This window comes from Sus scrofa, chromosome 7 (assembly GCF_054392235.1).
Source record: "Sus scrofa isolate SSC_HxYL_T2T_F1_AM1 chromosome 7, Sscrofa_HxYL_maternal_Yorkshire_Landrace_v2.0, whole genome shotgun sequence".
In the NCBI taxonomy this organism is placed as follows: domain Eukaryota; kingdom Metazoa; phylum Chordata; class Mammalia; order Artiodactyla; family Suidae; genus Sus; species Sus scrofa.
Window position 1 is genome coordinate 23,297,815 of NC_139389.1, and position 24,314 is coordinate 23,322,128.

The following is a 24,314-nucleotide window of genomic DNA, read 5'->3' on the forward strand; positions in this document are numbered from 1 at the left end:
ATCAAAAGGTTCACAGATAAGCAAAAGCTGAGAGAATTCAGTGACACTAAACCAGCCTTACAACAAATGCTAAAGGAACTTCTCTAGGCAGAAAAGAACAAGAGAAGAAGGAAAGAAAAAAGAGCAGCAAAAACGAATCCAAAGTAATTAATAAAATGGCAATAAGAACATACCTATCAATAATTACCTTAAATGTTAATGGACTAAACACCCCAATCAAAACACATAGACTTGCTGAATGGATACAAAAACAAGACCCATATATATGCTGTCTTCAAGAGACCCACTTCACTTCTGGGGACACATACAAATTAAAAGTGAGAGGATGGAAGAAAATATTTCATGCAAACGGGGACAAAAGAAAGCTGGAGTAGCAATACTCATATCAGACGAAATAGACTTTAAAATGAAGAATATTTTCAGGGACATAGCCTTCTCACTCAAATATGGAACAAGACAGGGATGCCCACTCTCACCACTGCTCTTCAACATCGTTTTGGAAGTCCTGGCCACAGCAATTAGACAAACCAAAGAAATAAAAGGCATCCATATAGGAAGAGAAGAGATAAAACTGTCACTGTATGCAGATGACATGATACTATACCTAGAAAACCCTAAGGACTCAACCCCAAAAATCCTTGAACTGATTAATAAATTCAGCAAAGTGGCAGGATATAAGATTAACATTCAGAAGTCAGTTGCATTTCTGTATACCAGCAATGAAACATTAGAAAAGGAATACAAAAATACGATACCTTTTAAAATTGTACCTCACAAAATCAAATACCTTGGAATACACCAAGTCCTGACCAAGGAGGTAAAGGACTTATATGCCGAGAACTATAAAACTTTAATCAAAGAAATCAAAGAAGATGTAAAGAAATGGAAAGATATTCCATGTTCCTGGATTGGGAAAATCAATACTGTAAAAATGGCTATACTACCCAAAGCAATCTACAGATTCAATGCAATCCCTATCAAATTACCCATGACATTTTTCACAGAACTAGAACAAACAATCCAAACATTTATATGGAACCACAAAAGACCCAGAATTGCCAAAGCAATCCTAAGAAACAAAAACCAAGCAGGAGGCATAACTCTCCCAGACTTCAAGAAATACTACAAAGCCACAGTCATCAAAACAGTGTGGTACTGGTACCAAAACAGACAGACAGACCAATGGAACAGAATAGAGAATCCGGAAATTAACCCTGACACCTATGGTCAATTAATCTTTGACAAGGGAGGCAAGAACATCAAATGGGAAAAGGAAAGTCTATTCAGCAAGCATTGCTGGGAAACCTGGACAGCTGCATGCAAAGCAATGAAACTAGAACACACCCTCACACCATGCACAAAAATAAACTCCAAATGGCTGAAAGACTTAAATATACGACAGGACACTATCAAACTCCTAGAAGAACACATAGGCAAAACACTCTCTGACATCAACATCCTGAATATTTTCTCAGGTCAGTCTCCCAAAGCAATAGAAATTAGAGCAAAAATAAACCCATGGGACCTAATCAAAATGACAAGTTTTTGCACAGCAAAGGAAACCAAAAAGAAAACAAAAAGACAACTTACAGAATGGGAGAAAATAGTTTCAAATGATGCAACTGACAACGGCTTAATCTGTAGAATATATAAACAACTTATACAACCCAACAGCAAAAAAACCAATCAATCAATGGAAAAATGGGCAAAAGACCTGAATAGACATTTCTCCAAAGAAGATATACAGGTGGCCAACAAACACATGAAAAAATGCTCAACATCGCTGATTATAAGAGAAATGCAAATCAAAACTACCATGAGATACCACCTCACACCCGTCAGAATGGCCATCATTAATAAATCGACAAATAACAAGTGCTGGAGGGGCTGTGGAGAAAAGGGAACCCTCCTGCACTGCTGGTGGGAATGTAAACTGGTACAGCCACTATGGAGAACAGTTTGGAGATACCTTAGAAATCTATACATAGAACTTCCATATGACCCCACAATCCCACTCTTGGGCATCTATCCGGACAAAACTCTACTTAAAAGAGACACATACACCCGCATGTTCATTGCAGCACTATTCACAATAGCCAGGACATGGAAACAACCCAAATGTCCATCAACAGATGATTGGATTCGGAAGAAGTGGTATATATACACAATGGAATACTACTCAGCCATAAAAAAGGATGACATAATGCCATTTGCAGCAACATGGATAGAACTAGAGAATCTCATCCTGAGTGACATGAGCCAGAAAGACAAAGACAAATACCATATGCTATCACTTATAACTGGAATCTAACATCCAGCACAAATGAACATCTCCTCAGAAAAGAAAATCATGGATTTGGAGAAGAGACTTGTGGCTGCCTGATGGGAGGGGGAGGGAGTGGGAGGGATTGGGAGCTTGGGCTCATCAGACACAATTTAGAATAGATTTACAAGGAGATCCTGCTGAATAGCATTGAGAACTATGTCTAGATACTCATGTTGCAACAGAAGAAAGGGTGGGGAAAAATGTAATTGTAATGTATACATGTAAGGATAACCTGACCCCCTTGCTGTACAGTGGGAAAATAAAAAAAAAAAAGAATATTTTCAGGGACAAAGAAGGACATTACATAATGATCAAAGGATCAATCCAATAAGATGATATAACAATTTTAAATATCTACACACCCAACACAGTTCACCACAATATATAAGCAACCGCTAACAACCTTTAAAGGAGAAATTGACAATAACGCAATAATAGTGGGGAACTTTAACACCCCACTTACAGCAATGGACAGATCAACCAGACAGAAAATCAATAAGGAAACACAGGCCCTGAATGACGCATTAAATCACATGGACTTAATAGATATTTATAGGACATTTCATCCAAAAGCAACAAAATACACATTCTTCTCAAGTGCACAAGGAACACTCTCTAAGATTGATCACATCCTGGGCAACAAATCCAACCTCGGTAATTTTAAGAAAATTGAAATCATATCAAGCATCTTTTCTGACCACAAGTGTGATGGATATATTTCACTCTCTTTCCTCCCTCACCCAGATCCACTCTTTAACCCAATACGTATGTTGAACTCTATGCTCTATTCAAGAGTCTGAATCAAAAGGAGTCCTTGATATATGGCTTCTGTTTGGGTTCAGCCAATGGGGGTCACGAGTTGAGGATTAGAGAAAGAGAGAACAGCTAGTTTGGTTTATTTTCCCTTGGCTCCCTCTCAGCTGGGACATATGAGGTGGCCTGTATTGCTCAAGCAAAAGTCATAGCTCTTGGAGATAGCTGTGTATTACAGTTTCTTTTTTTCTGGTTTCCAGTACCACTTCCCCACTTTGTTGCTTCAGGCCTTGGGTGTGTGACAGACGTCCATTGTGGCTAGTTCCAGGGTAGTGCATGTACAGTACACATATAGATGCCCCTTATTGGTGTTCTAAATCCTTCTCACACCTTTGATCAATATTTCCTTTTTTCAGCTTCCCTCATTTTCCCAGGTGGGTGTGCCATCTATTATATCTGATATAACTCTCCATTTACAAACAGACCAGCATCATTCCATGCTTCAGAACTTTTGAATTGCCATTTCTTCTACCTAAAATGCTCTTCTCTTGACTTCATCATGGCTAGCTCCTTCCTGTCTTTCAGTTTTGAGCTTAAACACCCCTTCTAAGAAGGGATACCCAATGTGAATTTACTTCCCAGTCTCTCTATAGCATAATCTTTTAAGTTTCATCAAAAGATTATTTTCCAAGTTATTTTACATTCCGATTCTCTCTCTGCAAGATGTAAATTTTATGACAATAGTAACTAAAAAATTACAATGGAGTCATCTTAAACATATTATTATGTCGCTTGATTTTTACACACACACACTTTTTCATGGTGGAGAAGTTGACAAACCGATACTTAAAACATTTTTCTTTTCTTTTTTTTTTGGTCTTTTCTAGGTCCACACCCATGCCACATGGAGGGTCCCAGGCTAGGGATTGAATCAGAGCTGCAGCTGCCAGCCTACCTACAGCCACAGCAACCCGGAATCCAAGCTGCATCTGTGACCTACACCACAGCTCACAGCAATGCCAGATCCTTAGCCTGGTGAGTGGGGCCAAGGATGGAACCCACATCCTCATGGATACTAGTTGAGTTTGTTACCCCTGAGCCACTATGGGAACTCCCCTTTCAGTCATTTTAAATTTATTGTGAGTTGTTTCATGGCCTAATGATCTATTCTGTAGAATGTTCCTTAGGCAATGAGAAATATATCTATTCTGCTTTTTTTGGACGAAGTGCTCTGTAGATGTTTGTTAGTTTTATTTTGTTTACCTTGTTCGGATCTCTCTTTCCTTGCTGATATTCTAATTTTTCCATCCATTATTTTAAGTGGGGTACTGAAGTGCAGCAGTTATTGTGGAATTAACCATTTCTCCAATTAGTTCTGTTACTTTTTATGTTATGTACTTGGGCAATCTTTTGTTAGATGCATCCGTGTTTGTTAGATCTTCTTGATGGATAGACTAAATTTATCATCATAATTTTTTTGACCATAGTAACAATTCTTGTCTTTATGTCTATATTCTCTGATATCCACATAGCTGTTAGTGCTATCTTTTTCTGCTTTTTTAAAAATTATTTTTTGAAGTATAGGTGTTTTAGAACATTAGAAGGAGTTTCAAGTGTACAGTATAGTGATTCACTACTTTTACAGGTTATACTCTGTTAAAATTGTTGCAAGAAAATGGCTGTAATTCCATGTGTTAGACAATAAAACCTGGTTTCTTATCTGTTTTGTACATAGTAGTTTGTATCCATTAATCTCATACCCTTCTCTTGCCCCTCCCCTCTTCCCTCTTTTCATTGGGAGCCACTAGTTTGTTGTCTATGTTTGTGAATCTGTTTCTGTCTTGTTTTACACATTGATTTGTTTAATTTTTTAGATTCCACATATAAGTGATGAGAAGAAGTGTGTGTAAATGTGTCACATCAATGTGTCTTCTTTATCCCCTTCATCCATTCAAGTGTTCATGGATACTACATTTGCTGTCATTTCTGGGCTATTGTAAATAATGCTGCTCTGAACATTAGGGTGCCTGTATCTTTTCAAATTCGTGTCTTTGTTTTCCTTCGGTATCTACCCCGAAATGGAATTGCTGGATCATGTGGTAGTTCTGTTTTTAATTTTTTGAGACATCTCCATAATGTTTTCCATAGTGGCTGTACCAATATATAGTCCTACCCAGAATGGGAAAGGGATCCCTTTTCTCTGTTTCCTCACCAATATTTATTATTTGTGTGGTTTTTGATGACTGACATTCTGATAGGTGTGAGGTGACATCTCATTGTAGTTTTGATTTACATTAATCTAATAATGAGTGATGTTGAGCATCTTTTCATATGCCTATTAGCCATCTATATGTCTTCTTTGGAAAAACGTCTCTTCAGATCTTCCACCCATTTTTTGACTGAGTTGTTCATTTTCTGATATTTGTTGTATGAGCTTTTTAGGTATTTTGAATGTTAGCCCCTTATCATATAGGCTTGAGTATTTTCTCCTATTCAGTAGGTTGTCCTTTTTTTGCAGCTCATTTTCTTTGCATGTGAAAGCTTTTAAAGTTAATTAGTCCTGTTTACTTGTTTTTGCTTTTATTTCTTTTGCCTGAGCATGTGGATCCAAAAAAATATTGCTATGATTTAGGTCATTAGAGCGTTCTGCCTGTGTACTCTTCTAGGAGTTTTATGGTTCCAGGTTTTGTTTTTTGAGTTTCAGGTCTTACGTTAAAGTCTTTAGTCTATTTGGAATTTATTTTTGAATATGATGTGGGGAAGTATTTTAATCTTATTCTCTTACATGTAATTGTTTAGTTTTTGATCTTTTTAAGTGTATAAAACTTATCAAAATTAGTAAACTAAACACAAAAGTTCATGCTACAAAATCATTTTTAACTGGTTTTAATTTTTAAAAATCAGTCTTTTTTTCTTGGTTAATAAATATATTAAAAAAAATAATCTCTAATGCCTACAGATAATTCCTGCCTATTTCTGTAGCATAATTGTTAATTAGTTATTTTTTGCATGTTCAGATTATTTTTATCCTTTATTAATGGCACATAGATCTAAATACAAACCACAATGTATTACGTTTCGGTCTTCAGTGAATCAGACATCTTTTGCTGAAATGGGCATATATGGCAAAACACACAGCTTGGTCATTAGTAACCATCACTACTATCCCCTGGCTGTAGAATTATCACATCTTCTTTTTCTTTTCCAGCCTTATTGAGATGAAATCGACAAATAAAATTGTGAAGACTTAAGGTGTATAATGTGATGATACATATATCAAATATATATCCCTCGATGTATGTATCCATCGTGAGATGACCACCACGATCGAGTTAAGTTCATTGCTCACATGGTATCTTTTGTGTATGTGTGTGGTCAGAAGAGTTAAGATCCGTTCTGTTAGCAAACTTCAAGTACATAATTCAGTGTTATTAACTACCGTCACCATGCTGTGTGTTAGATCCCCAGAACTCATTCATCCTATGCTGTAGGTTGTCACGGTAGCTGTCACAGTTCTCCATTCCTTGTCCTATACCCACTGCTATGTGGGTAGCTGAGAATCTCTCATAGATCACAGCACCTCCCTGAGAACGAAACGTTCAAAGCCAAGGTAATGTTCCTATAGATGCCTCAAGCCACTAGACTGTGTTATAACGATGTCCATTTATCTTAAGAGCAAGTTTTCGGATGATTTCCAAATGTATTTGGTCAGGACTCATCTGTACCTATGTAAATCTGTACCTGAAAATGTTTAAAATTATTTATATTATTTAGTGTTAGTTCAGTTTTCTTCTTCCATCCTTGAATTTAAATAGGAGTTCTCCTTCTTTTGAAAAACATTTTCACCATGAGGAATCTTGGTGAAAATTTCCCCTAATTTTCTTTTAATAGTCTGCAACAGATATTTCTGATGTGTTTTTTTTGGTGCCCAAACCTGGGATGAACCAGGGACCTTTTGGATTACTTTTAAATTCTTAATAATTGTCTTTTTTTTGGATGTTTACATATTTTTATAGTACACACAACTCAAAAAGGAACTATTTAACTCTATGTCGTGTACCAATAATTAAGATTGAAGAATTTTGAAACCTTTTTATGGAAGGAAGTGATGCACATTACAGAGCTAATAGGGCATAAAGAGCCATGTGAGACACACATATGTGGAAGCAGTAACCCAGTGACCACCACAGAAGTCATACAGACCCCTCAGGGGCTAGAAAATACCGAAGAGTTTAGAGTGAGAACTTGTTAGGCTTCTGAGATATAATCTGGCAATTTGTGCTTTTAGCCTATACTTTAGCCTAAATGGGAACATTTTGGGAAATCTGTCTAGTGTTGGACTCATCTATTAAAATTCTTTGGTAGCCAACTTCCTTCCAGAATTTGGTAATGAGAACTGTAACTGTGAGTACAGAGTTATCTCCAAAATAACATTCACTGTTATTCAAGAAGGTTCTTACAAAAGAGATTGACAAGTACAGTTCTCCCTCCTCCGTCCTTTCCTTCCTTCCTTCCTTCCTTCCTTCCTTCCTTCTTTCTTTCTTTCTTTCTTTCTTTCTTTCTTTCTTTCTTTCTTTCTTTCTTTCTTTCTTTCTTTCTTTCTTTCATTCTCTCTCTCTCTTTCCTTCCTTCCTACCTTCCTTCCTTCCTTCCTTGCTTCCTTCCTTCCCCTCTTTCTTTTTTAGATATTTTTAAATGATAGTTGATTTACATTTTCTGTCAATTTCTGCTATATAGCACGGTTATCCAGTCATACATATATGTACATTCTTTTTCTCACATTATCCCCCACCATGTTCATTAACAAGTGACTAGATCTTCCTCCCCTCCTGCCTTCCCTCCTTCGTTCATTTTATTTCATCTTTCTTTCTTTCCTCTTATGTTGGTTTTGCATCTTTTTCAAAGAGCCATTTTTGTGGTCCTCTGGTATCTACCTATGAGCCAACACTTTTTTCTTGCCTAGAGTTCTCCTAAGGGCTGCCTTGACGTCCTTGTTCCGTAAACTGTAGATGATGGGGTTGAGCATGGATGTCACCACGGTATAGGAGAGGGCTAGGAGTTTATCTATTCCTGGTGAATGGCTAGCCTTGGGTCTCAAGTAGGTGACAGATGCTGAGCCATAGAAGAGTGTTACTACAAGTAAGTGGGAAGAACAGATGGAAAGAGCTTTTCGGCGACCCTCAGGTGAGGGCATGCTGAGCACGGCAGCTAGAATTCTGCCATAAGAAGCAATGATGAGTAAAAATGGGCTGGAAATGCAAAGGGTGGCCACAGCAAAGACTGCAGCCTCATTATGGGAGGTATCCCCACAGGCAAGTGCCAGGATAGGGGGGAGGTCACAGAAGAAGTGGTCTATTTCACAGGGGCCACAGAAGTCCAGGGAGAAAATATAGTTGGTCTGGCCCAAGGCTACCATGCATCCCACTCCCCAAGAAACCATTGCCAAATGGACACACACTCCACGACTCATTCGTGTTGCATAGTGAAGTGGGGAGCATATGGCCATATAGCGGTCAAAAGCCATGGCGGCCAAAAGACAGCACTCACTGATACCAAAAAATGAGAAGAAAAACATCTGTGTAGCACACCCCTCCCGAGAGATTCCTCGGGCCTCGCTCACAAGGCTCTGTAGCATCTTGGGTATGACAGAGCAGGTGTAGCCAATCTCCAAGAGAGACAGGTTGGCCAGGAAGAAGTACATGGGGGTGTGGAGGACCGGGTTGGTCCAGATGGCAGTGGCTATGAGAGCATTGCCCGCCAGTGATGCTAAGAACATGAGCAGGATGAGGGTAAACAAAAGGAAACACTGTTCAGTGACCTCGGAGAATCTGGCAAAGGCAAAGCGTTTGACAGACATGCTGTTGTCCTGCCACAAGGAACAATTGAAGGTCATGCCTGAAAAAAAGAAGGCAAGGTCATCATCAAGAGTCTTTCACATAGAAATCTGAATCTTTCTCTTACTCTTAACAAGTTCTCGTGAGTCAGAGAGATAGATTTCTGCAATTCCAAAATTCAAAGTTTGGAAGTTACCCTCATCTTGAAACCAAATCCTATTCCATGTTCACTCTCCTAGTTGATTTGTTATAAATAATCTAGTCAGCAGGCATGAAATGGGAAAAAAGTTTAGTAAAATTTTCTCTCTCATCCCTTCATTTTACCAATTGTCAAATACTACCAGTGAGGTCCTCCCATACCTACCTATTTCTTTCCTATTCTTTAGCCACTGACTTGCTTTCTTTACTCATTTATCAAGAAGTATTTATTGAGCACAGCGTATTTTCAAAGTATTTTTCAGTTTCTGTTGTAGGTCCTGGATTCAACAAAGAAGGAAAAAAGAACAGAAAAAAAACGGACTGGTTCAGAATTCTGTTAAATATGAAATAACAAACATTATATGATTACAGTGACCCTTAGCGTCTATGACTGCTGAAAAATGTGCTCACACCTCAGGTATTCTATTATAATGCATTTACACTTATATTAAATCCTTTAGAAACATTTCCCTTTTGTTGTTATTAATTAACTTAATATAATGTAATAGTTATCTTTTTATGTGGCACTACATTCAGTTGAGGTCATGACAAAGAAAATAGAGACAAGTTTATTTATTTCTTTTAAACCAAAATATCTCCTTTCTTTCTTTAATTCTTTTCTTTTGCTTTTTAGGGCCACACCCATGGCATATGGAGGTTCCCAGGCTAAGGTTCCAATTCTAACTGTAGCTTTTGGCAGTGGAAAACGAACCCAGCTAATGTACATGAGGACATGGATTAGATCCCTGGCCTCACACAGTGGCTCAAGGATCCAGCCTTGCTGTGAGCTGTGGTGTAGTTTGCAGATGTGGCTTGAATCCTGCCTTGCGGTGGCTGTCACGGAGGTTGACAGCTGCAGCTCCGATTTGACCCCTGGCCTGGGAACTTCCATATGCTGTAGGTGCAGCCCTAAAAAGAAAGAAAGAAACAAAAAGACAAAATAAGAAATTAACATGCACTTTATCACCATCAGAAACTCTTGCCCTTTAGAAATGTCATGTTAATGAGCTCATTAGACACTGTGTGCAATATTCTCTAATATTGCCAGTCTATAAAAATAACCTATATTAAGAATCAGCCATCAACCAAATAATGCACCATGATTCTAATCTAAAGATATAGGAGTTTCATGCCCAATGATACACCGTGTTTGTAGATGCCTACTCATGTGATGAAAGATCAAGTGGCTGTTGAACATTGACAAGATTCTGCAGGTTTAAATCTTGAGATGGAGTTTCAGTGATAGGTGGATGTATGAAAAAGTAAATAGAGGAGAGAGACAAGATCATTTCAATAGCTCGTGGCTTTCTTCATGTGCCAGCTTACCCAGCCTAAGATCCAAGACATGTACCTTGTCTACAGCTCTGCTTTGGAAATAACCCAGCAGAAGTGATTCATTTGGAGCCAGCTCCACGTAACTAGAACTGTTCCTTAACTGACTCAGTCCCTTATTAGTCTCTATTGTCATGATGAAATGTTTCTTTAGTTCCTATCAGCCAGAGGAAATCATGTGATACATTACTAGATATTTTACCTGAAACGCTTAGTGCAGTGCCTGGAATATAAGAAAAACTCAGTAAATATTAGTCTCCATTATTCTGAAACGGTCATTTCTAAAATGCTTGAATCATAGGTACAATTTAAATAAACTGGCCATTGAATATGGCAGAGATGATTTCCCATTGCTTTCCACCATTTATCCGTAGTTATTTCATCGAGGACTTAATATCTAGCTGAGTGATGCCTTAACATAAGCTCGCAGAAACTATTTTATCATTTGATTACAGGATAATCGAGGCATTTCCAATTACCTGAAGATAAGACATATATCTGTTTCCTGTAAAGTAAATAGTTTAGAACAACTTACAGTAGTTTTATGACAGGAGTACTGGCAAGTCTTCAGAGAGCGGAGAAACTAACCGATGAAAATAATGTCCGGAAGTGATTAATGCTTCGAATGCTGGTTGTTCATTTTCAAGCTTTAATTCACCATCTTCCACAGCACTGTTAAGACCTCAGTTATATCACATACCTTCAATCATCATTTTTGAGGGAAGAAAGTGGATGGTATTTGCTTCTGATGAGCCACTTCCTATTTTGTCTGCACAGTCTCCTTATAACCTCCCCAAATTCAGAGGATGTAAAGCTCCCCAATCCTTACTTCTAAAACTAAGCACTGAGAAGCTTTTGTTGTAGTCAGAACCATGTCTGATGCCAGGAAGACTGTGTCTCCTGAGAGAGCATTATGTCCTTCCTCACAGTGCCCTCAGCCACACACACACACACACACACACACACAGAGTCACACACACACACACACACACACACACACAGACACACAGACACACACAAGCATGTAGGGTTGTGCTGATTACATAATATATTTGAACCTTTCTCATCCTGAAAAAAAGGAATGTGAGTATGTTTTACTTCATTTCTTCTCCTTGTTTCTGAATCCTTATCATGCTTCCCTTCTCCTGAGAGATATTTTCTTCTAACAAGAGGGTCAGGAAGTAGTTTTATTTTCTCTCTGAGGAATTTCAAATGCCTCTATTTGTTGTTGGTTATGAACATTTAGGTAGCAAAATAAATAAATATAAAAGGTAATGTAAAAACAAGAGGATCTTTCTGTATAGCGCTGGGAACTAAACCTAGTCACTCATGATGGAGTATGATGGAGGATAATGTGAGAAAAAGAACGTATATGTGCATGTGTGACTGGGTCACTTAGCTGTACGGTAGAAAATTGACAGAACACTGCAAACCTGTTATAATGGAGAAAATAAAAATTACTGTTTTAAAAAAGAGATGCTTGAGAAAATGCTTTGACAAAGATGCCGTAGTTTGGCTGCTTCTAGTGTCAATATTCCTGGATAAATACTCCTCTATTTCTACAAGTAATGAAATAGCATTGATTGAACATGCAGTATTTTAGGTGCTTTACATGTCATTGCAGTTTTAGTTTAATCATCACAATTAATCAGCGATACATTAGTTTCTTTGTTAACGATGAAGAAGTTGAGTTTCAGCACAGCACAGGGAACTTAATCCAATCTCTTGGGATTTGGGACCATGATGGAAGATAGTGTGAGAAAAGTCATGTGTATATATATATGTATGACTGGTCACCTTGCTGTCCAGCAGAAATGTATACAGCACTGTAAATCAACTACACTTTAATAAAAAATAAAATGAAAAAAATGAAAGTAAAAGCAAATCAATGGTAAAATACGAATAACCCATATTATAGATTACTGCTATGACAGACTGTATGCACAATGTGATAGTAATTCAAGTGAAATCTAGCCAAATATTTGACCCCTGTATACTATTAATATGAAATACTGAGATTTACAATTTAGTTTGAATTTAAAGAAGTAGTCATCAAAATAATTATGAAAATGACATAAGTAAGATTCACATCACATGATATTGAAGCAGTTAGTATTTTTCTGGGATTCTCTCCCCAGATAATAAGAAATGAGTGACAACGGAAAAAAAATCGATGCAACTTGTCGAGGGTACTTTGTTCTACAGGGTTTTTCTAATTGGTCTCATCTGGAGATAATACTTTTTGTGGTTATCTTGATGTTGTACTTGTTGACATTGTAGGCAACCTGTACATCCTTATCTTGTTGTACCTGGACTCATGTCTGTACACAGCCATGTATTTCTTCTTCTCAAATGTCTCTTTTCTGGGTCTCTGCTATACCACCAGCCCCATCCCTCAGTGGCTGATCAAGCTTTGGGGTCCAGAAAAAAAACTTCCAGGAGATTGACAGAAGCTAAATATTCTCCTACAGATCTAGTGACCACAGTATGAAAAACATTGGAACTTTGTACAAACTTCTCTAGCCTAGGTTGTTGGGCATTTCCCACCTTTTGATAACTGGGTTTTTCTGCTCGTATTGGATCCCTGTTTAAATTCTCTCCCCAGTAGGAAAATTTAAACTCTGAATATATAACCATGTAATAATATTAATATTTAAATATTTATTACATACATAATATTTGATATACATTGAACGGAACTGGAATGATACATGCCAAGCTCATAATAGTAGTTGTCTCTGGGTTGGTTTTTGGGTCAGAGAGTGATAGTTAAAGGACACTGGTTTTTCTCTGTGATATTTTATGTGCTAGAAAATGCTGGAAATAAATATGACAAAAGTAATAGTTGATGATTCTGAGTGGTGGAAATGTAGGTTTTCTTTGGGTGTGTAATGTTTTAAGTATCTGAAGTATCATTTGTTGTATTTGGACTTATTAACAGAGAATTAAAGTAGAGTTGTCTGTTAAAATATCAGTTCAAGTTAAAATTCACCGCGATGGTAATAGTAGATGGTAATGTGTATGGAGTAATTATGTACTAAGCACTGTGGAAAATGTTTATGTCTTTTCCTTGTGGAATTCGTACAACAATCAGGACCAAGGACACATAAAGACTGTTTTCTGGTACCTGTCTTAAACAGAAAGCAAAACACCCAATTGCTCTCTTAAAATCACAATTTTTAAAATGATATCACTTATACGTGCAATCTTAAATATAGCACAAATGAACGTAGCAACAAAACCGAAACAGACTCAGAGACTTGGAGAACAGACTTGTGGTTGCCAAGGGGGAAGGGGAGGGAGTGGGATGGACTAGGAGTTTGGAGTTAGTAGATGCAAACTATTACATTTAGAATGGATAAGCAGTGAGGTCCTACTGTAGAGCTCAGGGAACTATACTGTTTCTTGTGACAGAACATGATGGGAAGATAATATGAGAAAAAGAATGTATTTATATAAGTATGGATGGGTTGCTTTGCTTTATAGCAGAAATTGGTTCAACATTGTAAGCCAACTCCACTTATTAAAAAAATGTAATCTTATTATAATTTCCAAACCCAGATTTTCTTGCTATAGATGGCATATATTCACTAGAAACAATGTAATGATTTAAAAATGTTTATGAATTCATAACCTCATCAGATATTTTTACAGTAACATGTCAGTTCTTGGATATAGTCTTATTTTATTTTTTATATATTATGGTAAATCCCTTGACAAGACATCATGGGAAATTATTCATAAAAATGTTTTGGAACACATTTTTTCCCCTACTGTACAGCATAGTGACCCAGTTACACAAACATGTACACATTCGTTTTTCTCACATTGTCATGCTCTGTCATAAGTGACTAGACCTAGTTCTCAGTGCTTAACAGCAGGATCTCATTGCTAATTTACTCCAAAGCAATAGTGTGCATCTTAACACCATGTTCCCAATCCATCCCACTCCCTCCCCCTCCCCTAGGCAACCACAAGTCTATTCACGAAATCCTTGATTTTCTTTTCTGTGGAAAGGTTCATTTGTGCTGTATATTAGATTCCAGATATCAGTGATGTCATATGGTATTTGTCTTTCTCTTTCTGACTTACTTCATTCAGGATGAGTGTCTCTAGTTCCATCCACGTGGCTGCAAATGGCCTTATTTTGTTCTTTTTTATAGCCAAGTAGTATTCTGTTGTGTATCTATACCACAGCAGTACCAGATGCATCTGCAACCTATGGCTCAGCTTCTGGAAATTCTGGGTCCTTATGCTGAGTGAGGCCAGGGATCAAACCTGGATCCTCATAGAGACATTGGGTCCTTAACCCACTGAGCCACAACGGGAACTCCAGATGATCTTTTTTTTGAAATTAAAAATTAGATATGGGTTGGAGTTCCCGTCATGGCTAAATTGGTTAACAAATCTGACTAGGAACCATGAGGTTGCAGGTTCAATCCCTGGCCTTGCTCAGTGGGTTAAGGATCCAGCATTGCCGTGAGCTGTGGTGTAGGTTGCAGACATGGCTCAGATCCCGCGTTGCTGTGGCTCTGGTGTAGACCGGTGGCTACAGCTCCGATTTGACCCCTAGCCTGGGAACCTCCATATGCCACCGGAGCAGCCCAAGAATGGCAAAAAGACAAAAAAAAAATTAGATATAGGTCACAATTGGTTCTTCTTTGGAAGAACATGCCATTTTCCATTAATAGTTTGCTTAGATTTTGATTGTACCAGAATGCATGTCAGAAAAGTTCAAATGATTCTTGTTTTTCTTACCTGTTAATGTCTTCACTAAACAACACTGTTGATTTCTCATCATATTAATTCATTATCAAGTAACAATAAAATCCTTTCTTTGCTTAAAAATATAACTAATTTTTTGATGAAGTTTTAGGTTGAGTATGAATCCTAGAACTAAGTTTATTTTTGTAACTAAGGTACTTTTACCTTTTAATGATATAGATTCTGAGCATCAGAGAGCTACTTGTGTTCGTTGAAGTAATCAGTTGCTTTCCATTCTAGAAATATCAATTGTTTCTTTCTCATAATGATTCTTGCACTGTTTCAGAAGGCATTCCTGGCTGTTTCCATCATGCGCCAAATGTTTACATGTTGTGGTTCGTTATTATATCACTAATTTTCTCTTACTGATTCAGGAGGTTCATGCTTATGCTCTTTAAAAGAAATGTTAAGAAACTTATGCACATATTTTGCCCACCTATTTAATTTATTTTAATATTTAAGAATACATTTTAAGGTTTTTAGGTAAATATTCAAACCCTGTATACTTTTTTTGTTAAGCACGACCCACAATGAGTTTTTAAGGAAGCCGTAGCATCTCCATAAGTTGAGGCTGATTGTCTCATGAGACTCCTGGTTGGCCTAAGGTTTATTTATTTATTTTTTCTTTTATTTATTTATTCATTTATTTATTGAATTTATTACATTTATTGTTGTACAATGATCATCACAATCCAATTTTATAGGATTTCCATCCTGTGACCCCAGTGCATCCTCCCACCCCCCGAACTGTCTCCTTTGGAAACCATACATTTTTCAAAGTCTGCGAGTCAGTATCTGCTCTGCAAAGAAGTTCATTGTGTCCTTTTTTCAGATACCACATGTCAGTGAAAGCATTTGATGTTGGTGTCTGATTGTCTGACTGACTTCACTTAGCATGATAATTTCTAGGTCCGTCCATGTTGCTAAAAATGCCAGTATTTCGTTCCTTAATGGCCGAGTAATATTCCATTGTGTATATGTACCACATCTTCTGGATCCACTCCTCTGTTGATGGGCATTTAGGTTGTTTCCATGTCTTGTCTATTGACAATAGTGCTGCAATGAAAATCAGAGTACACTAGTCTGCGAGTAATGGTTTTATCTGGATAGATGCCCAGTGGTCTAATGTTTAGAGTGTCTCACTTGGAATGCCCAGTGGCAGTATGCTGCCCACGTAGACATGGCCAATCTAACAGAAAGTGGTGGAATATTTCTTAAGGGACACTGTCATAGGAAATCCACTGATGAATAGTTGCCGTGGTGACTAGCTTGAACGAATGGGTTTATATTATTACTTTATTCACTTCTTAACACCATTAGAATTTTAGTATGTGCCACCAGAATAGAACTCTTTTTAATACATTTCAACAAACAGTGCCCTTATGGGTGCATTATTAGCCATGCGTCACCTTTGTCTAAGAGCATTAGAAAGAACATGAGAAACAGGACACAGGACAAGAAGACCCTGTGCCATGATCTGGGGAAGTATGAGACAAGAATGATTTGTCAGAGAAACTCCTATATACCTACTCACTTGTTAAAGAATGTCATTTGATGTCTGCGAACTATCACTTGGAAGTGAAAACGCTCCTCACCAGGTTGCCCCAGGCACCCTTTACATCCTTGTTCCTCAGAGTGTAGATGAAAGGGTTGAGTGTAGGGGTCACCACTCCATAGAAGAGAGCCATGAACTTGGGCTGGTCCCTAGAGATGGAGGAAGGGGGCTGAAGGTACATGCTAATGCCTGGACCATAAAAGAAGAAAACTACAATGAGATGGGAGGAACATGTGCCAAAGGCTTTTTTTCTTCCCTCCGAAGATTTAATCTTAAATACAGCATGTCCAATAGAAGCATAGGAAGCAAGAATGAAGCATAGTGGCGCAGCTAACATGAAAATGCAAACCACAGAGAGTGTGAGCTCATTGGCGCCCTTCTCACCACAGGCTGCCTTTATCAGAACGGGAACCTCACATACCAAGTGATCCAGTGTGTTGTGACCACAGAGTGGTAAGTGTAATGTGACAGTGGCCTCTGAGACAGCGTAGGTCATTCCACCCAGCCACACAGTGGCCACCAGTAGGATACAGGTGCACCGATTCATGATGAGGGTGTAGTGCAGAGGCTTGCAGATGGCCACGTAGCGATCGAAAGACATAATAGCCAAAAGCAGACATTCTGTGCCTCCCATTATGTGGAAGAAATAAAGCTGAACGGCACAGCCCAGATAGCTGATTGTCTTCTTCGATCGTCCCAGGTGAAACAGCATCTGAGGGACAATGCTTGTGGTGTAGCACATGTCCAGAAAGGAGAGGTTGGTGAGGAAGAAATACATGGGGCTGAGCAGACGGGAGTCTAAGATGGACACCAGAATGATGGCTATGTTTCCTACCATGGCCATGGGGTATGTTAGAAGCAGAATAATGAACAGAGGAAGCTCCAGCCAGGGACGATACGCAAAGCCAAGTAGAACTCTTCTGGATGGCTTTTGTTAATTCGTTCCATTATCTGCAGTTTGCTTCCCCTCTATCGGAGCAGTGGCAGGAAAGATAGAAAGATTTTGAGAAATGACAAACACAATTGTATATATTGGGAGTATATGCACACAATTAAGCATCCATTCATAGAAGATTGGGTGCAGTCACTTGGGTGGGTGGGGAGGATAATTAAAAGATGTGACACCAGGGGACTTAATTTCTCCTCATGACCCTACAGCATAAAGACAGCTACCTTAAGCAAGTAACCGTACCTTTCTGAAATGGAATCTAGTACTCTGTGTGATAAAGATGACAATAAGCATGTCCTTGGGCTCTGGTAAGGATTGAATGCCAAGCAGAAGTGACTGTGTTTCCGATGCTCCAAAGTAATGCTCTTTCATCCCTTGGTTTGCAGAAATACCAGCTAAGTTTATTGGTTCCTACCTTCAGGTGCCCGATGAAGTAGATGTGGCTGGGTCTTAGGAATCAGATAGGTCTTTTTCAGGATCCCTGCTGCAAGGCCTTACTGAAATGTTAAGAAGAGTGAAAGGGTGGAGTTAGCTCTAGCACAAGGAGGAGGTGGAGAGAACCTAGCCCTAGCCCTTAGTTATCATCTAGATAGGCTTGTCCAGATGCAGGTTGAATTATTACATCATCCCCATGGGGACTAAGAAGGCTTTTACAGTTTAAATCCATCTTGGTCAATTAGAATTGAGCAAGAAACTTAAACCCTTAGATGACAGCTTGCTGAAGTATAAACTGAGAGAATTTAGCTATAAATTATGTTTCTCCCAACTCAAACATTTGTTGTTGGATGTCCCTTTTCTTGCATAACTACTTTGTTGAAACCAGGTCATTGATTGTTCATGTCAGAATTTATTATCTATCTTGTAGGAATTTTTCTTTATCCCGGGGGCTTATCTTGTTTTTACGTAAGGCCTTGGCCTGTTATCAACAGCTTACTTACTTATATGTAGCTACAAATATGACATTTATGTCCAGGGAACTGGAACAGGAGGAAAGTATTTCCACTGAGGACCAGAGAGTCATTGGTTTAGAGGCAGCAGATTACATTTGTAGGCTGGCAAAGCACAGTTTTCACATACTCTGTTTCTCTGAGTCCTCAAGGCCATCATGTGAGGTGTCACATCGAACTCCCCTGGGCTAAGATATTACTTTGATTCCAAAAGAACCCTAGGTCTGTTGTGCACAGTGAGATAATATAATAATAATTCCAACTAATCCTTAATGAGCCTTGTGTGCCAAACACTACAGTAAACCTTTCAGACCCATGAATCATCTAGTACCTATCTCCAAACCTTATGACAAAGGAAATGTTAGTATCTGAATTGTAAGATACTGTTCATCATTCATCCCAGTTGTCTGCTAATGACTAGGGAGGTTCTAAAGATCAAAAAGCCATGAATCCCTTAAATGAGGTATTGAGATGGTGAGACTATAAATCCAGTTTTCAAGGTTCCATAGATGTATAGCTAAGCTCTAAAATTCTATGCTCGAACTCTGCTCTTTTCCATGTCATTCTCCTGGTGTTTTATTACTTTCAATTCTCTGATATCATGATATTTTGTCCAATTTTTCATCTACTTCCAGTGATTTTCCTTCCCTACATAGGGGACTATTTATCTGTGCATATTTTTTATGGCTTTGGCATTGCCCAAAGTGTGCAGCCATTCCCAGGTCAGAGGTCAAACCTGAGCCACAGCAGAGACCTAAGCCACAGCAGTGACAATGCTCAATGATGGGTCTTTATCCAAAAGGCAGTCAGGGAACTCTGTTTGAATATTTAAAGTCCCTTGTCTCTCCAGCTCCACTAACATTTTCATTCTAGTGTATCCTTTTTTTTTTTTTTTTTTTTTGCCACACCCATGGCAAGTGGAACTTCCCAGGCCAGGGATTCAACCCATACTGCAGTTTTGGCTTTGCCACATCTGCAGCAGTGTGGGATCCTGAAGCTGCTGTGCCAAAAGGGAACTTCTCTAGTGTATCTTTTTGTACATCATTTCTCATCACACAGCATTTTATTTATATTGACAGGGACTTTTAAGTTATGTGTAGGAAAATATTATAGAAGAAAGGAGAGGTTTTTCTCTGACTTCAAAATGTCTGGAGAAATCAGGTGGATGGGTCAACCCATCAGATTTCTACTGCATATTTTAAAAGTTCACATGATTGGATGAAGGCTACACATTTCCTTTAGGTATTTAATACCTTTCAGGAATAGTGTTTGTTCAAATTTACATGCCTTTAAGATGGGTTTAAGTGATAGCCTGATAGAATCTGATTACAAAAAAATTCTAGTTGCTCTCTATAGGCACCAAACTAGTTCCAAAAAGTTTAGAAAGACTCTCTGCCAGCAATGAAATGCTTTCTTAATTCCCAGTATATATTTGTTACTATGATATACACACATTCCAACCTTCCCTAAAAATGGATAGTTTTTAAAATGGGTCTTTTGACTTACCTTATGTTGATAACTATAGTTTAAGCAGCAAAAGGAATTATGAAGGAACACAGCTGAATTTTTCCAACTTTCAGAGAAAGACAGAGAACCCTAGAGTACACAGATGAATATTTATGAATAATCTTTGGAAGTGTGTTTTCCATTTCATAAAATGCTGCCCCAAAGAAAAAAAAACCCAGATTAGGAAGACAATCGTAGATAATATCCAGAGTGCTTTGCAGACGTGCAATTTATTTTATTCCTGAGACTCTTGGGCATTATTTTCAAACAGCCCATTTATGCTTATCCCAGATGAGTCAGCAGGCAAACTTCCTTGGGACAGAGTTCTCCATGGAAATGCTTCTGACGTACAGTTAATTACCTCCTGAATATGGGTTGGTAGCAAGTCTCCTTTCTTGTTAATTTGGTTTAGAATAAACTCATTTGATTTCTGAGAAAACTGGAAACTACTTTTATTATTTAATTCATTTATTTCTCTTTTTAATGTTTCTTTTACTGTCATGATTTTTTAAAGTGAAGTGTAATTGACATGCAACAATACATTATTTTCAGGTGTACAATGTCATGATTTGACATTCCTATACCCTGCAAAGTGGTAACAGTAAATTTAGCCACCATCGGTCACTATACAAAGTTAAAATTTTCTGTTTTTTTCCTTTTTTTAATTAAAATTTTTATTTTTTATAATGATTGCTATTTTTTCCACTAGGGCTGATTCACAGTGTTCTGTCACTTTTCTGCTGCACAGCAAGGTGACCCAGTCACACATACATGTATCCATTCTTTTTTCTCACATTATCATGCTTCATCCCAAGTGCCCAGACATAGTCCCCAGTGCTATACAGCAGGATCCCATTACTTATCCATTCCAAAGGCTATCGTTTGCATCTATTAACCCCCAATTCCCAGTCCCTTCTACTCCCTCCCTGTCCCCCCCTGGCAAGCACAAGTCTGTTCTCCAAGTCCATGATATTCTTTTCCGTGGAAAAGTTCATTTGTGCCGTATGTTAGATTCCAGGTGTAAGTGACATCATATGGTATTTGTCTTTCTCTTTGTGACTTAACTTCACTTGGTATGAGAGTCTCTAGTTCCATCCATGTTGCTGCAAATGGCCTCATTTTGTTCTTTTTTATGGCTGAGTAGTAGTCCGTTGTGTATCTATACCACATCTTCCTAATCCAACCATCTGTCAATGGACATTTGGGTTGTTTCCATGTCTTGGCTATTGTGACTAGTGCTGCAATGAACATGCAGGGCATGTGTCTTTTTCAAGGAAAGTTTGTCCAGGTCTATGCCCAAGAGTGGGACTGCGGGGTCATATGATAGTTGTATGTATAGTTTTCTAAGGTACCTCCATACCGTTCTCCATAGTGGTTGTACCAGCTTACATTTCTTGCCAACAGTGCAGGAGGGTTCTCTTTTTCTCCACACCCTGTCCAGCATTTGCTATTTGTGGACTTATTGATGATGGCCATTCTGACAGGCGTGAGGTGATATCTCACAGTAGTTTTGATTTGCACTTCTCTCATAATCAGTGATGTTGAGCATGTTTTCATGTGCCTGTTGGCCGTCTGTATATCTTCTTTGGAGAAATGTGTATTTAGGTCTTTTGCCCGTTTTTCCATTGGGTTGTTGGCTTTTTTGCTGTTGAGTTGTATAAGTTGTTTGTATATTGAGAGATTAAGCCCTTGTCAGCTGCGTCATTTGACACTATTTTCTCCCATTCTGTAAGTTGCCTTTTTTTTTTAATGGTTTCCTTTGCTGTGCAAAAGCTTGTCATTTTGATTAGGTTCCATTGGTTTATTTTGGCTTTTATTTCTGATGCTTTGGGAGACTGCCCTGAGAAAACATTTGGAAGGTTGATATCAGAGAATGCTTTGTGTATGTTCTCTTCTAGGAGTTGATGGTGTCTTGTCTTATATTTAAGTCTTCAAGCCATTTTGGGTGTATTTTTGTGTGTGGTGTGAGGGTGTGTTCCAGTTTGGCCGATTTGCATGCAGCTGTCCAGGTTTCCCAGCAATGCTTGCTGAAAAGGCTGTCTTGTTCCCATTTTATATTCTTGCCTCCTTTGTCAAAGATTAATTGACCGTAGGTGTCTGGGTTTATTTCTGGGTTCTCTATTCTGCTCCATTGGTCTGCCTGTCTGTTGTGGTACCAGTACCACACCGTCTTGATGACTGTGGCTTGTAATGTTGCCTGAAGTCTGGGAGAGCGATGCCTCCTGCTTGGTTTTCGTTCCTCAGGATTGCTTGGGCAATTCTGGGTCTTTTGTGGTTCCATATAAACGTTTGGATGGTTTGTTCTAGTTCTGTGGAAATGCCATGGGTAATTTGATAGGGATTGCATTGAACCTGTCGATTGCTCTGGGTAGTATGGCCATTCTTACAATATTAGTTTTTCCAACTCAGGAGCATGGACTATCTTTCTATTTCTTTGACTCCTCTCCAATTGCCTTGATTAATGTTTTATAGTTCTCAGGAGGTAAGCTTTTGCCTCGTTGGTCAGGATTCTTCCCAGGTATTTGATTTATTGGGGTGCAATTTTAAAAGGTATTGTATTTTTGTATTCCTTTTCTAATGTTTCATTGTTGATGTACAGAAATGCGACTAGTTTCTGAATGTTAATTTTATATTCTGCTACTTTGCTGAATTTGTTGATCAGTTAGAGTAGTTTTAGGGTTGAGTCCTTAGGGTTTTCTGTGTATAGTATCATGTCATCTGCATATAGTGACCATTTCACCTCTTCTCTTCCAATTTGGATACCTGTTGTTTCTTTTGTTTTTCTGATTGCTTGGCTAGGACTTCCAATACTATGTTGAAAATAGCGGTGGTGAGAGTGGGTATCCTTGTCTCGTTTCAGATTTTAGTGGGAAGGCTTTCAGCTTTTCTCCACTGAGTAATATATTTGCAGTGGGTTTGTCATAAATGGCTTCTAGTATGTTCCCTCTATACCCACTTTGGTGAGGGTCTTGATCATGAATGGATGTTGGGCTTTGTCAAATGCTTTCTCTGCATCTATTGAAATGATCATGTGGTTTTTGACTTTTCTTTTGTTAATGTGGTGTATGACGTTGATTGATTTGCATATGATGAACCACCCTTGTGCACCTGGGAAGAATCCCACCTGGTCATGGTATATGATCTTTTTAATTTATTTTTTATTTTTTATTTATTTTTTTTTGTCTTTATGCCTTTCCTAGGGCCGCTCCCATGGCATATGGAGGTTCCCAGGCTAGGGGTTTAATCGGGTCTGTAGCTGCCAGCCTATGCCCCCTATGTGGGATCCGAGCCGCGTCTGTGACCTACACCACAGCTCATGGCAACGCCGGATCCTCAACCCACTAAGCGAGGCTAGGGATCGAACCTGCAACCTCATGTTTCCTCGTCGGATTTGTTAACCACTGAGCCATGACGGGAACTCCCATGATCTTTTTAAAATGTTATTGGATTGGGTTGGCTAAGATTTTGTTGAGAATTTTGGAGTCTATAGTCATCAAAGATATTGGCCTCTAGTTTCTTTTTTGGTATCTTTGTCTCGTTTTGGAATTAAGATGATTGAGATATCATAGAATGTGTTTGGGAGTGTTCCTTCTTCAACATTTTGGAAAAGCTTAAGGAGGATGTGTATAAGTTCCTCTTTGTATGTTTGGTAGAATTCGCCTGTGAAGCCATCTGGTCCTGGACTTTTATCTGTAGGGAGTGTGTTTTACGACATATTCAATTTCCTTTCTAGTGATGGCTTTGTTCACTTGATCTGTTTCTTCTTGATTCAGTTTTGGCAGCCTGTAAGTCTTGAGAAAGTTGTCCATTTCTTCTAGGTTGTCAAATTTGTTGGCATTCAATTGTTTGGAGTCTTCTCTTAGGGTTTTTTGTATTTCTGCCGTATCCGTTGTGATGTCTCCTTTTTCATTTCTTATTTTGTTTATTTGGGTTTTTTCTCTCCTTCTCTTGGTGAGTCTGGTCAGAGGTTTGTCAATTTTGTTTACCTTTTCAAAGTACAGCTCTTGGTTTTATTGGTTTTTTTAAATTAAAAAAAAAACTCTATTTCACTGATTTCCTCTCTGATCTTTATGATTTCCTTTCTTCTGATGACTAGGTTTCTTTCGTTCTTCTTTTTCTCATTCATTTAGGTGATGGGTGAAGTTGTTAA

The 24,314-nt window shown here is 38.4% G+C and overlaps 1 protein-coding gene and 1 long non-coding RNA gene across 2 annotated transcripts in view; one reads left to right on the forward strand and one right to left on the reverse strand.

The window, feature by feature from the left end:
• Window positions 1–24,314, forward strand: part of LOC110257996 (uncharacterized) — an 819,260-nt gene that overhangs the window by 494,542 nt on the left and 300,404 nt on the right. The window lies entirely within an intron of this gene.
• Window positions 8,010–8,972, reverse strand: LOC146401341 (olfactory receptor 10C1-like). Its single transcript, XM_084970332.1, has one exon. The coding sequence runs from the start codon at window positions 8,970–8,972 to the stop codon at window positions 8,010–8,012; it is 963 nt and encodes a 320-aa protein (XP_084826458.1).